The sequence below is a fragment of the Nannospalax galili genome, unplaced genomic scaffold (assembly GCF_000622305.1).
Source record: "Nannospalax galili isolate Female #2095 unplaced genomic scaffold, S.galili_v1.0 scaffold1956, whole genome shotgun sequence".
Lineage (NCBI taxonomy): Eukaryota > Metazoa > Chordata > Mammalia > Rodentia > Spalacidae > Nannospalax > Nannospalax galili.
This window is the reverse complement of record NW_008337307.1, coordinates 157,790-170,806: the sequence shown is the minus strand read 5'-3', so window position 1 is coordinate 170,806 and position 13,017 is coordinate 157,790. Positions and strand designations below refer to the sequence as shown.

The 13,017-nt window shown below is 37.8% G+C and overlaps 1 protein-coding gene across 2 annotated transcripts; it reads left to right on the top strand.

Moving 5' to 3' along the window:
• The first annotated feature begins 2,305 nt into the window (after nucleotides 1–2,305).
• Nucleotides 2,306–11,474, top strand: LOC115070243 (membrane-spanning 4-domains subfamily A member 4D-like). Of its 2 annotated transcripts, XM_029563261.1 has the most exons (7): nucleotides 2,308–2,483; nucleotides 5,588–5,776; nucleotides 6,079–6,216; nucleotides 7,319–7,375; nucleotides 9,966–10,088; nucleotides 10,866–10,967; nucleotides 11,287–11,474. In XM_029563261.1, exons 2-7 carry the CDS (start codon nucleotides 5,651–5,653, stop codon nucleotides 11,374–11,376), a joined length of 636 nt encoding a protein of 211 aa, XP_029419121.1. In that variant the 5' UTR covers nucleotides 2,308–2,483; nucleotides 5,588–5,650; the 3' UTR covers nucleotides 11,377–11,474. The 2 variants fall into 2 exon arrangements, with proteins under 2 accessions (XP_029419122.1, XP_029419121.1); XM_029563262.1 differs by lacking the exon at nucleotides 7,319–7,375 and having other exon boundaries at nucleotides 2,306–2,483.
• The last annotated feature ends 1,543 nt before the right edge of the window (nucleotides 11,475–13,017 follow it).

Genomic DNA, 13,017 nt, shown 5'->3' with positions numbered 1-13,017 from the left:
AGATCTTCATTCCATTATTAAATTATACAGTTTCATCCAGAAAAATTCATTTTTAATGCAATTGACATTAAGATGTTTTCACATGCATTTCTAATATCTATATATCTGATTATAACTAGTGACAGTTGGTTACTTTCTGAGCTCCTTAGCATCTGAGCATGGATATAAAGCCCACAGGTAGATTTCAATTTTTGCAATTTTTATACAATATAATTTGATGGTATTTAGATCCTCTCACCTACTGTGCCTTCCCATGTTACCCCCACTCAATGTAATGAACTCTAATAATAATAATAATTTTATTATATATAATTATATATATTCCTGTAGAATTGAATTTGTGTCTCCAAATGTACTTCAGTGTGGGTCCATCCACGGGAGCCTGGCTAACCTATCAAGTGTACCAAACTTGAAATATGTTGTCTCTGTCCTTGCCAACAGTCATCAGTTGCCAAAATTTCCTTAGGTTGGGTTGGAGTTTCTTACCAACGTCCCTGCGTTTATCCTGGGATTTGTCTGGTTTAAGCTTGCATGGGACTTCTGCATGTTGTCACCATTACTGTGAATTCATACAAGTAACTGGCCAGCTGTCTAGAAAACTCAGTTTCCTTGTGGTCATCCACCTCTTCTGGCTCTTGCAATCTTTCTGCTCCCTCTTACAGTGATCCTTGAGCCTTGGGAGGTAAAAATTTTACATAGGTCTCTTATTCAGAGATAAGCACTCTTGAGTGTCTTGTTCTCTGCACATTGGCCAGTTGTGGGTTTCAGATGTTTAAGGTTTGTTTTTTGTTTTTTGTTTTTTTAGTTTTCTGCATACTCTAGATACTAATCCTCTTTCAGATGTGTAGCTTGCAAAGGTTTTTTTTTCCCATTCTGTGGGCTATGTGACAAGTTTTTTTTTTATTATTTTTTCCTGTACAAAAGCTTTTTAGTTTCACGAGATATAGTTTGTCAATTGTTGGCCTTATTTCCTTCACTACTGGAGTCCTATTCAGAAAGTCCTGACCTGAGCCTCTGAGTTGAAGTGTACTTCCTAATTTTTCATCAGCAGTTTCATGGTATTGTCTTATGCAAGTTGAGAAGCAAGGATCTAGATTCTTTTTTTTTTTATGTTGAAATCCAAGATTCTCAGCAAAAGTTTTTGAAGAGCCTGTCTTTTCTCCAATGTATATTTGTGCATTTTTGTAAAAAATCAGGTAACTGTAGCTGCATGAAGTTACAGCTCAGTCTCTATTCTATTCTTTGATCACTGTGTCTGTGTTTGTGCCAGTATCATGCTGTTTTGATTACTACACTTTCAGTGTAATTTAAGAATCGGATATGGTGATACCTCCAACAGTATTCATTTGCTGAGGATTATGGGCAATCCAATCATTGGTGTTTTGTGCCTCTATATAAATTTTGAGATTTGTTTTCTGTGTCTGTGAAGAAAGGTTCTGGTATTTTTATTGGGATTGCGCTGAGTCTATAGATTGCTTTTGGTAGGGTGACAATTTTGCCAAGAATAATTCTTCCAGTCCATGGGCATGGGAGGTCCTAATCAAAGCACTGAAAGATTTCTACAATGAAAACTTTAAGACCCTGAAGAAAGAAGTTGAGGAAGACTCTAGAAAAAGGAATAAAATTATTTTATTTAAAGAAAATACACAGAAATTTACAACTCGTTAAAGGGTAGGGAATTCTCTTTAACAGGCTTAAAATAGAGAAAACAGGGACAGGACAGGTAAGCCTTCAGTAGTGTGAGTGTAGACAGACAACAGGACATGAGAAGGTATCTGTTTTTCCCTATGAAAATGATCTTCCCAAAACATTATGCTGTCCAGAAAGGGGAAAACCAAAGTACTGAAAGTCTCTGTTAGAAAGAGGCAAGAGAAAACTGATGGACTGAAGATGGACTGTTGTTGTGAGCAAAATATACAAAGTAGAATGGTGGATAGACTATAGACACCCATACTTAAATGAATAACTCAATTTTAATCCCTAAATTAAGATTTTTATAAACAAATGAAGCTTTCATTTACTAGTCAACAAAATTTCCTAAATGGAAGCATATATTTCATTCACAAGGTCTATGGAGACTGGAGAGAAAGAGGAATTAAGAACTGGCTTTAGAATGAGAAAGGGGTGTGCATGATTTTGACACTCAAAATTGTGACATCTGAGCAGTAAAGATAAAGGACTGTAGACTATCTCTCTTTACATCATGTACCTTAACTCATCACAGAAATCATCTGCAAGAAATACAGAAGAGGAAGATCCATTTAAGATAATGCATCCTTATTGCTCCACATTGTGGGAAACTCTATCTCCTTAAGTAGTGCAGATGAGCAGTGCAATTCACATTCCCACAGTGTACAGTGTCTGTGTGCAATACACACACTATGCTGCTTTGGAGAAACTTCCTGGGAAAGATTCTGAAATGAATGACTTTGCAGTGACTTACCTGTTCTTGAACAAATGAGACAGAACTCTGTGAGACAGAGGTATGTATTACTTCTATTTTTTATATATTGCCTATTTTGTTTACTCTAAGTGGATGTGTTTGTTTTATGCTACAACTTGTGGCTCCTAGTATTTTTTTCTGAATTTCTCACATGGGGGAAAGAATCTTAAGGATGAGTTTGCTTTCACACAAGCTATTTACTGTGGTTTTGGGGTATTTAGGAAGTATGTGTTTTCTATGATTATGACATTTTTATAATGTTTGAGGTTGGCTCTCACTATGTAGCTACAGCTGGTCTGAAATTTGCTGTGTAGTCCAAATCCTCCAGCCTCAGCCTCCTAAGGACTGGGATTTCAGATGTGCACCACCGTGTTCAACTGCAGGTCATAAGTTTTGAATAAGAAAGTCGTTACTTGACCTTTTTTGTTGAAGACAGTATAATAATATTCTAGTGCCATTTTAAACTCTAAATCTGTACTTGGGAAAACATAAGGTATATCAGTATTTATGCAATTTGAGAGTCTTTTAGATAGATCCACTGAAGGGGTACCCCAATTGCCTCACCCTGCATCCCTGTTCAGCATGGAAGAAGACAGAGCGATCTGCGTCCCTATTCCCTATTGGCAATTTGGGTAACCCCTTTAGAGGATGGCATGATAAGAATAGGAGGTAGGAATTGCCAAAGAAAAGTAGCCAGTTTCTTGGCTAAAAGTCAAAATGTCCTTGGGCCTGTTAGCAACATACTCTGTTCCAAAGGCTAAAAATGTCAAAAAGTATTTGGAAGCTTATATCTAATCCTTAAAAGATTTTAGGGTTATCTCTTTAGAGGGGGAACTGTTGGAGGGGATGGAGTGGGCATAGATTAGATCAAAACACCTTATATACATGTATGAAATTCTCAATAAAGTTTTTGTAAAAATTTTTTACAAAGTAGAAAATCACTTTGCCTAAAAAAAAAAAATCACACTCTATCATAAAGTTTCAAAGAACAAAGTGTTTTTCCACTGGTCACGGGATCAGCCTATTCAGCTTCCCTGTGTCTGATTTATTTACTTGGTAGAGTATTTTTATGAATAAAAGAACTTTGAACAAAAAGGATAGAATGACCCTCATCTGAATTATAGTTTCTACATCTTTACTATTACAATGGCTAGAATGTTAGCGTGAAAAGATTTTCATATTCAGGACACTTATAAGTTAGATATCTACTAAAAAGAATTTAAACATTTGTGGGGGGGGTTCCTGGTACATGTTCATGAATGCATCTATATGTAATGGTGTGAAGATATATAAAAATGGAAATGGACATGGGCCTACAGGCTTTGGGGAAATGAAAACAGCAGAACTGGGTAATGAAGGGACAGATGGTAGAGCTGACCGTATCAATGATGGGGGAACAGGTCAGAAGAATCTGGTGCTGTTGATGTAGTGGAGCATTAGCCTGAGTTAAACACCAGTGTACTATTCCTTTGGGTCTGCATGCAGTTTCAGAATCTGGAGTGGATTCCATGCATTGCTCATGGCTTTCTTTTTCCAACATGTGATTCTCATTGAAAAAAGTGATCATGGGATTTGGAGAGATGGCACGGTGGTTAAGAGCACTGGCTGCTCTTCCAGAGGACTCGGGTTCTGTTCTGCCATGGGTACATGGTGGCTAACACCCATCTGTAACTGCAGTTCCAGGAGATCTGACACCTTCTCCTCATTTTTATAGGCATTGTATGATGTGTGTACACTTACATGCATGCAGGCAATACACTCATACACAGAAAATAAAACACAAAAATAAATAAATATATTTAAAAAGAAAAAAGTGATAAGTTCTTTGTTCAGACCTCTCAGATCAAAAACCAACACTTTATAAAATTGACACACTACCTACCATGCTAATGAGGCACCTAAACCAACACTTTATAAAAAATGAAGCAACACATTTTATAGTAATTGATGGATATAGAAAAATGCTTTTTAATATTCTTTCCTAATAAATTGTATATTCTATGTATAAAACACATCTATAAATTTATCATAATGTACTCTAGAAGTGAAATTAAGTTGAAATACCAGAGACTGTATCAAGTTTCTTGCAATTTTCTTTAAAATTAAATTAAATTGTTTTCATATTTTATTTATTATTTTTATTTTATGTGTATGTGTGTATGTGCACCCGTGTTGTGCAATGCCTGTGGCAGACAGAAGAGGCTGTTGGAGCCCCTGGAACTGGAGTTACAGACAGTTGTTAGCTGCCATGTGGATTCTGGGATTCAAACCCGGGTCTTCCGCCAGAACAACCAGTGTTCTTAACCACTGAGCCATCTCTCCAGCCTAAGACTAAATTTTTTATGACATAACATACAGCTATATTAATCTGTTTAGGATGAAGATGATTTATGTCTTTAAATAAAGGGAAAATATTTGTTTCTGATGGAGCTGGAAAATATTCCTCAAGGGAGTATTTCTTGTCCAATTTCTGTAAGTGGAACATGAGAGTAGACACCCAGGGTTGGACTTGGGCAGCGGGGTGCCAAGCTACAAGCTCAGCAGGACCAGCCAGAGGACATTCTACTTTCTGAGATTCTGTGTGATTGTTCATAGAATGGTTGCAGGTTAAACAGAGCTATGGATGGGAATGAAAGTTTGACACCAGGAAGATTACTCCCTCTTTTTGAGGACATTGTCATTGATAAAATTCCCAAGAAGCACAAACTCATGAAAAGGACAAAATTACCCATGTCAGGTACAGTTTAGATCAGTGCACAGCCAAAATACCTATTCACTTCATGTATCTCCAGGAGAGATGAACTGGGATGTGGGGTTCCTGCTCGTTATGTCTGACTTTATCCTGAGAATGTTCAACATTGTTTCCACTAAAGTGTGCACAAGTCACTCATATACAGGCTAGAGCCATCAGATTTCTGTCAGGGTAAGATCAGATTTCATAAACGGGTTTTCTGATGCTCCTCAGGGAGTATATTCTGTCCTTCAGTGAAAGGCACCATGTGGCATGCTCACTGAGTCAGATTCCCCTCTGTGCCATGGAAATAGCAGCCTAAGCTGTTGATTTGACATGTGACCTAAAGTTACTTTGTCATTCTCATGGGTTTATTGTTTTCTAAGAGACTCATCTTTTTATTGATTTTCCAGGTGAAAATGACTTCAGTCATCACGGATTACATGAGGTTATGAAAAGCATCTTTTCCAAGGAACATGCACGTGGACCATCAAGCCAGGGACCTCGCCATCCATCAGGGACACCCTGAACCAGTCATCCTCTCTCAGAAGACACGGAGCAATCTACAGTCATTCATAAAAGGGGAACCAGTTCTCTTTGGGGTACTTAAAAATTGGCATCATCATATTCCCCTACATTTACACTAGGTCAAGTCAATACTACTGAATTATCTAAGTGTATCATGGAAATGACCCATTAGAGGAAAAACCAGATTGTTAAAGAAAAGAATTTGTATAGCTTATATGCACATTATCAAAGTATTCTAGATATGGAACAATGTAGGACTTAATCTTTATAGAAATCTTCTTGTTGTAGATGCCCTGAGTTATTTAGAACCTCCTAATGTAGAAAGGATTTTATTAATTTGATTATTCCTTTCATCAGAAGCCTCTCTCTCCTTTAGGTGAGCCAGATCCTGATTGGCATGATGAATATTTCTCTGTGGCTTATGTTAAAGGCCTCCAATTATTTTCCTGATCAGTTTCTTCCATTCCTGGGTGGCGTTGAATTCCAATATCTTTTCCTTTTGGGGCCAATCTTCGTAAGTTAATTGTAATTTCTTAGAATTATCCTTTTAAATGTTAATAGTAACATATAAAATCACTTTGTGGTGTTTTTATAGAGGCATATACTTTGCTATGATCATATTTTCACACGTTGCCTTCATTTGTGACCCCCCCTCCATTTTGCTAAGACTTCTTAAATAGTTGCCCTTTCACTTTGATATCCTTCTTGATAGAATATATGTTTATTTTATGTATATGTATATGTGTGTGTGCCTTGTATATGTGCACCTCAGCATGCAGGTGCCCATGGAGGTTAATGAAGAGCAAAGGGCATCAACAAGTGGTTGTAAACCATCTGATGTGGGTGCTGGTAACTGAACCCAGTCCTCTGCAAGAGCAGCAGGTGCTGTTAACTGCTGAACCAGCTCTCCAGACCCATATATCCTTTTCTTGGTAAATTTTTGTTGAATTTTTGTGTATTTTATACAGAACATCTTAATCACTGATAAACATATCCTTTTTAAACTCCAGGTTTCTATGTGAAAGGAAACATGTGATACCTACTCTTCTGAGTTGGACTTATTTTACTTAACATGATGATCTCTTGTTCTATTCATTTCCCAGAAAACACCATAATTTTTCTCTTCATCAAGGCTGAGTAGTAATTGTATATATTTACCACATTTTAATAATCTGCTCATCCATTAACAAGCACTTAGGCTGATTCCAAACTTGGCTGTTGTGAACAGAGCTGAGAAACGTTTAGATGTGTAGGTCTCCACTGCATGCTAACATTGATTTATCCTGGTACATCCCTAGCAGTGATGCAGCTGGTAATATAATAGATCTGCTTTTAGTTTTTCAAGAATCTCCATACCAATTTCCATAGGGGCTTCACTAGTATACATTCCTACCATCTGTATAAATTTTTCTTTTTTCCTCAATTCTTGCCAGCATTTGCTGGGTTTTGTTCTTTTATGTTTTCTTATAACTTAAATACACATATAATCTTAAATTATTTTTTTCATTTTTTATCTCAGTTTTGAGAAAAAGGGTTGAGATTCATTCGGTTGTTGGTAAGAGAGGCTGCAGTTGACATGATCTCACACTAACTCATTTGTCTCTGTTGTTATGTAGTACGTTGTGTCTGGAACGCTGTCCATTGTGACTAGAAAGAACATTACAAAAAGTATGGTGAGTGTTCCTGTGTTTTCAGACATGATTCCCAAGTTATCATGTTCTCTCTCATTCCACTTTAAAAAAATAATATTTTTATTTATTCTTTGAAAATTTCATGCATGTATATAATGTATCTTGATCATATCAATCCCCAATTCCCCCAATATCTTCCAATATATATCTCTCTCAACTTTATGTCTCCTCATTATTTATTTTTTTATTATTATTTATTATATTTCTTTTTTAATTGAGTATTTTTTAATTTCATACAAAATATTTTGATCAGTCTCCAATTGTTCCCAAACTACAACCAAGCTGCCACCCATTTCCCTTGCTCGAACTCTGGGCCCTTGTTTAATTGAGTTGGCATAGATCCTGGGTTCGATGCCACCATCGCCACAAGTTCACACGTGCAAGCTTCTAGTGGCCTACAAGCCTCTGCTTCCTTGTAATCATGGGCTAACCCTGGCTCTTACAATTGCTCCACCTTTTCTTCTGCAATGGTCCCCGAGCTGTGGGTGGGAGAGATTTAATATAGGAGTTCCATCTAAGGATACACACTCTGCAGTCTCTTACTATTTAAAACTTGGTCAGTTGTTTTCTTCTGTGTGCATCTCACTATGTTGCATAAGGAAGAGTCACTGGTGAGAGTTAAGGATGTACTAGTTTCTCTCTACCCCCAGTTCACCATGTTCCATGAGTCTTAGGTGTAAAGGTTCCACTGTAGATATGCCACCTAGGACTGGGCATCTCTCAGATGTATAGTCTCTGTGTCTGATCAGTTGTGGGATTCTGCTGTAGCCTCCATCTGCTGCAAAAAGAAGTTTCTTTGATGAGTGGTGTACAGTATACTTGTCTGCAAATATAAGAATCCATATTTAGCATATATTAAGAAATTTTATTTGTCTAGAGATATGACACAGATAGGGTTTTCTCTAGGATCTATGACCTCTCCAGTCATGTGCATTTGACTGTGTTTACAGTGCCACCCGTGAGTTCACTCTCATTGAGAGGGTTTAAGTCCAATTAGATAGCTGTTGACTGCTACAGGGTGAGGGAGAGTAGGCCTTACCTACAATCTCTAGAAAGGCGGATGAATTTACACCAAAGGACATCTGGGTACAAATGCGTGACTGGATAGGATTTAACCTGTATACATGAGGTCTGGTGGAGGGTGAGGGGACATGGATGGGAGGAGAAGGTCTAAATTTGATTAAGAACTGTTGTGGGAAATGTACAAAAGTTCAATACAAAATTTTTTTAAAAAACCAAAAATTATTTTGATCATATTTAGACCCCCTCCTCTGTCAACATCCCCCTTTATTCCCCTTCACCAAATTTCGTGTACTTGTGTGTGTGTGCGTGTGTGCATGTGTGTGTGTGTGTGAGTGAGTGTGTGTGTGTATGTGTGTGTGTGTGTGTGTGTGTGTGTGTGTGTTCATTATAAGGCTATAGAGTCAAATTGTGACCCAAATGTCCTTTGGTATGGATCTATCCAATGGAGTCTGGATAACTGCCAAGAGTCACACTCTTAAAAAAAAACTGACTCTCCTCTCTTAGCAGCTACCAATTGCCAACAATTAATTCCTCAGGTAGGGTGGAGGTTTCTTACCCATTTCCCAGGTCTATGCTGGGCTTTTGTCTGGTTTGAACTTACTTGGAACTTGTAAATGGTGTCACCATTGTTGTGAGTTTATATAACTGCTAAACTTTCTTCTGAGCTGTTTCCTTGTGGTCATTCACCTACTCTGGCTCTTACAATCTTTCTGCCCCCTCTTTCACAATGATCCTCAGCCTTGGGAGAGAGATGATTGATATAGATACACTCTTCAGGGATAAGCACTCTGCAGCCTTTTATTCTCTGGACATTGGAAAGTTGTGGGTCTCTGTGTTAATCACAATCTGCGGAATAAGAAAGCTTTTCTGGTCAGACTTGAAAGGTATATTAATCTCTGAGTATAACAATACTGCATCTATTTAGCAGAATAGTATTAGGCTCTTCCCTATGGCCTGCAACCTGTCTTGCCACAGGTTCCTGGACCTGATATCAGTATTCATGCTAGAATTTTTAACTGGTTTGATCCTGTGCAGATCTTGTACAGGTAGCCACAGCTGCTGTCTGTTCCTGTAAGCAATAGCCATGCCATGTCCCATAGACAGCATTTCACAGGACACCTCCCCATCTTCTGCCTCCTCTTGTGGGATGTTCCCTAAGCCTTGGGGAAGGGATAGATTGCTGCAGGGAATAGTACTTAATGCAGAGACTCTTAACTACTCAAAGCACTGAGAATAAGTGACTATGAGTCCTCAGGTTTCATTTTTGCCTCAGTGGCAGTTCAACGATTCTTTCCCAAATTATCAAACCCTCTCTTACGGTCTCAATGTTCTCTAATTTACAACCTCACAATGATCCTTCCCCAGTCAAAAGGGTAATTTATTGGGCCTACATGAATACAATCATCAAAAAGTAATAGAAGTTCTGCATAATTGGTTATGAATGTGAAATTTAGTGGCATTTTTTTAGAGGGCTCACGCTCACAGTTGAATTGACTTGCTGTGCTCCTGAGTGAATGAATGGTGACTCTGTTTTGTGGTTCTCGTTAAGATTTATGGAAGCCTGGGGATGAACTCTGTGTGTGCCGTGTTAGCAGGAGCATCGTTATTTGCCCTCTTAGTTCCATTTGGATCCTGCTCTGGATGTGGCACTTTATCATTTTATATCAGGAGAGTAAGTATTCATAATTACAAGTTCCTGAAATCTATGGCCATGTGCAAAATCCCTTGAAGTTTATCTGCTTTCTTGGGTACATGAAAGAGGAAAGGTTAAAACTTAGAGACCATCTCAAGGAAGGTCTAGAGCCTTGACAGTCAAGGAATACATTTTTTGTTGTATTAAATATTTTTAATTAGTTTAAAGGACACCTGCCCAATCTAAATAAATATATATTTAAGATGAAAACACAAGTGCACTAATAAATCCAACCATTTATTTTTATTTTAGTCTTCCATAATGTAAAAAGAAGACAGAAGTTTGAGGTCTATATTATATTCTGAAACATGTAGAAAAGAATCCTCACTAAAGAAAACATTTTTTACTGAAACTAAGAGTAATATATTACATATAGGAAAAGTATTAATTAGTTTGAGATATATAAGTGGATTCTAAAACATGATCCATTCTAGACAGACACTTCAATACAATAGGTATTACAAACTTGAAGACTTCTGTGATGATGCCCACATAAAAAAATAGAAAATTATATGGGAGCACATTTTATTTCTGTAAGATTTATGAGATTGGAGGTGCACCCCTGAGAGTCTGTGTGGTACAGTGGTCAGTTTTGTGGCATCTTACACAGGGAAGACTTGTGTGGGAATCCAAAATGGGGTACTGAACTCCACCTACTGTGCCTGTTGGGGAGCAATGGCAGCAAGCCACTCCTTGGTAGGGGCTCTCTCAGCTCAGTTCTCTAATCCCCATCTCCTGGGTGATTGTGATTGACAGGGGATTCTAATTGTGAGTTGCATCCTTACACTGCTGGAGTTCTGCATCGCTGTGTCTCTGTCTGCATTTGGGTGCAATGCTGTCTGCTGTGATGTGACCACAGTAAGTGTCTCTGGTCTGGAGAACCGAAGCATCCTCAGCCATCTTCTTTTGTACCTCTTATGTTTGGTGTAAGAGACATAGATTATCACATACTCAAACACCTCTTTCATATACTTTGCCCCTTGGAATCAAAGGTATAAAATTATTCCTGACACTCGGTGCTGTGATTCATGGTTGATTATAAAGTTTGAGTGAGAGAGAGAGAGAGAGAGAGAGAGAGAGAGAGAGAGAGAGAGAGTTCTTGATGCCTTAAAGACCATGCAGGGCCATGGGTAATTGTTGCCATGGCTCATCTGCTCTGTGTTCTCTTTCTTCACAGGTGGTGGTTAACATATCCTCCAATGAGCAGGAACTTTCTCTGCATGCTGGAGATCATGTATATGATGAGGTGGCTTTCCCACCCACTTAAGTGGCTTCTTGGAAAACTTTGATGTTCTACCAATGTTCCTTTTCCATTTTGTCATCCAGTATTTTAGTGCCATTCATTAAAGAATGTCTTGAGTTAAAATATAATACATTTATTGATGCTGATTTTGCTCTGGTCATCTTTTCTACCCTACAATATGATTAACTTTGAACATGGTAAATGTAGCATTTAATTTAGCTATAAAATTAGCAACATACCCAAGACCACTTTACAAAAGAGAAAGGGAGAGGGAAAAAGCAAGAGAATAAGAGAACAGGACAGAGAGAGAAAGAAAGATTTTACTGGCCTATCCTTCAAAATTTATGTCACAATTATTTATTCAATTTCATGGAAGCCATCCAGCAGTATTAGTGTAAATATTTAAGGTATAACACATGACATTTTGCTGTACAGACATACACTGATTAGTACAATCAAGCATGTGGACAGATCCATTATCCAACCTGGTAGCAATTTCTTCATTGTAAGGCCACCCAGCATGGACTCATCCATGCTAGTTTCTAACATGTAACACCATGTTCCTAATTATGCATTATATCTCAGGACTATTGATCTTTTCATAACTCCAACTTTGTACAATTTCACCTCCATATCTAACATATTTCCTGTCTCCTTGCTAACAAATGTTCTAGATTCATTTCTGTTGCTGTGATCAAATACCTTGACAAAAACAACTTAGGAGAGAAAGTGGTTTCTTTCAGTCACAGTTCCAGATAATAGTCCATCATATTGAGGGGGACGTCAAGGCAGGAACTTCAGGTGGCCAGTCACATCTCATCCACCATCAGGAGCAGAGAGGAATGATTGCATGTATGCCCCCTTGCTTGCTTGCTTATGCTCAACTAGATTTTCCCAGTCATATGGTTCAGGACCCACTGTTATGGGGTCTACTTCTCATATCATTGAACTTAATTAAGACACCCAGAAACACACAGACTTGGCCACCAACCCAATGCACATAAGTTCTCATTGAGACTGTCTCCCCAGGTGACAGTGGGCTGTTTCAACTTGCCTTCTAAATCTAGTCATCACTCTGACCTCTCTTACTATGTCTCACTTTTCTTAGATTCCACATACAAGTAAGCTCACGCTGTACACTCAGTGCCTGGCATATTTCACCTCGCATAATGTTCTGTAGGTTTATGCCTATGGTCAGAGATCATAGTATTTCCTTTTTTCAATGTTTTCTTAGGTATATGTCACCGTATTTCTTTATCAATTCATCTCTGATGACATTTGTATTTTCCCATATTTGGATTTGTAAATAATTCTGCCGTGAACATGAGAGTAAAGACATTTTTGCTAGGTACTGATTTGATTTCCTCTTCCTATAAATCTAGAGGAGGAATTGTTGAGCAATAATGACTTCTCTATTCAATTTCTGATAAATTTTCACTTTGTTTTCTATGCTGGCTACACAGGTATATTTCTACCAGCTGCATACAGGATTTCCTTCTCTTTATCATAACCAGGTCCTTTCTTTTACATACAAGAGACCCTAACGGGTATGAGATGATATTTCATTATGGTTTCCATTTGCATTTTATCTACAATTATGTTTATTTTATATTTTTACATATGTATACTGGTCATGTGTATGCATTCTTTATATATATTTCCATT

Coding starts and splice junctions, on each gene's coding strand:
- LOC115070243 (XM_029563261.1), top strand. CDS start 5,651: ATGCACGTGGACCATCAAGCCAGGGACCTCGCCATCCATCAGGGACAC. Junction 6,217..7,318: donor TCCTTTTGGGGCCAATCTTC/GTAAGTTAATTG, acceptor GTTGTTATGTAG/TACGTTGTGTCTGGAACGCT. Junction 10,089..10,865: donor TATCATTTTATATCAGGAGA/GTAAGTATTCAT, acceptor TGTGATTGACAG/GGGATTCTAATTGTGAGTTG.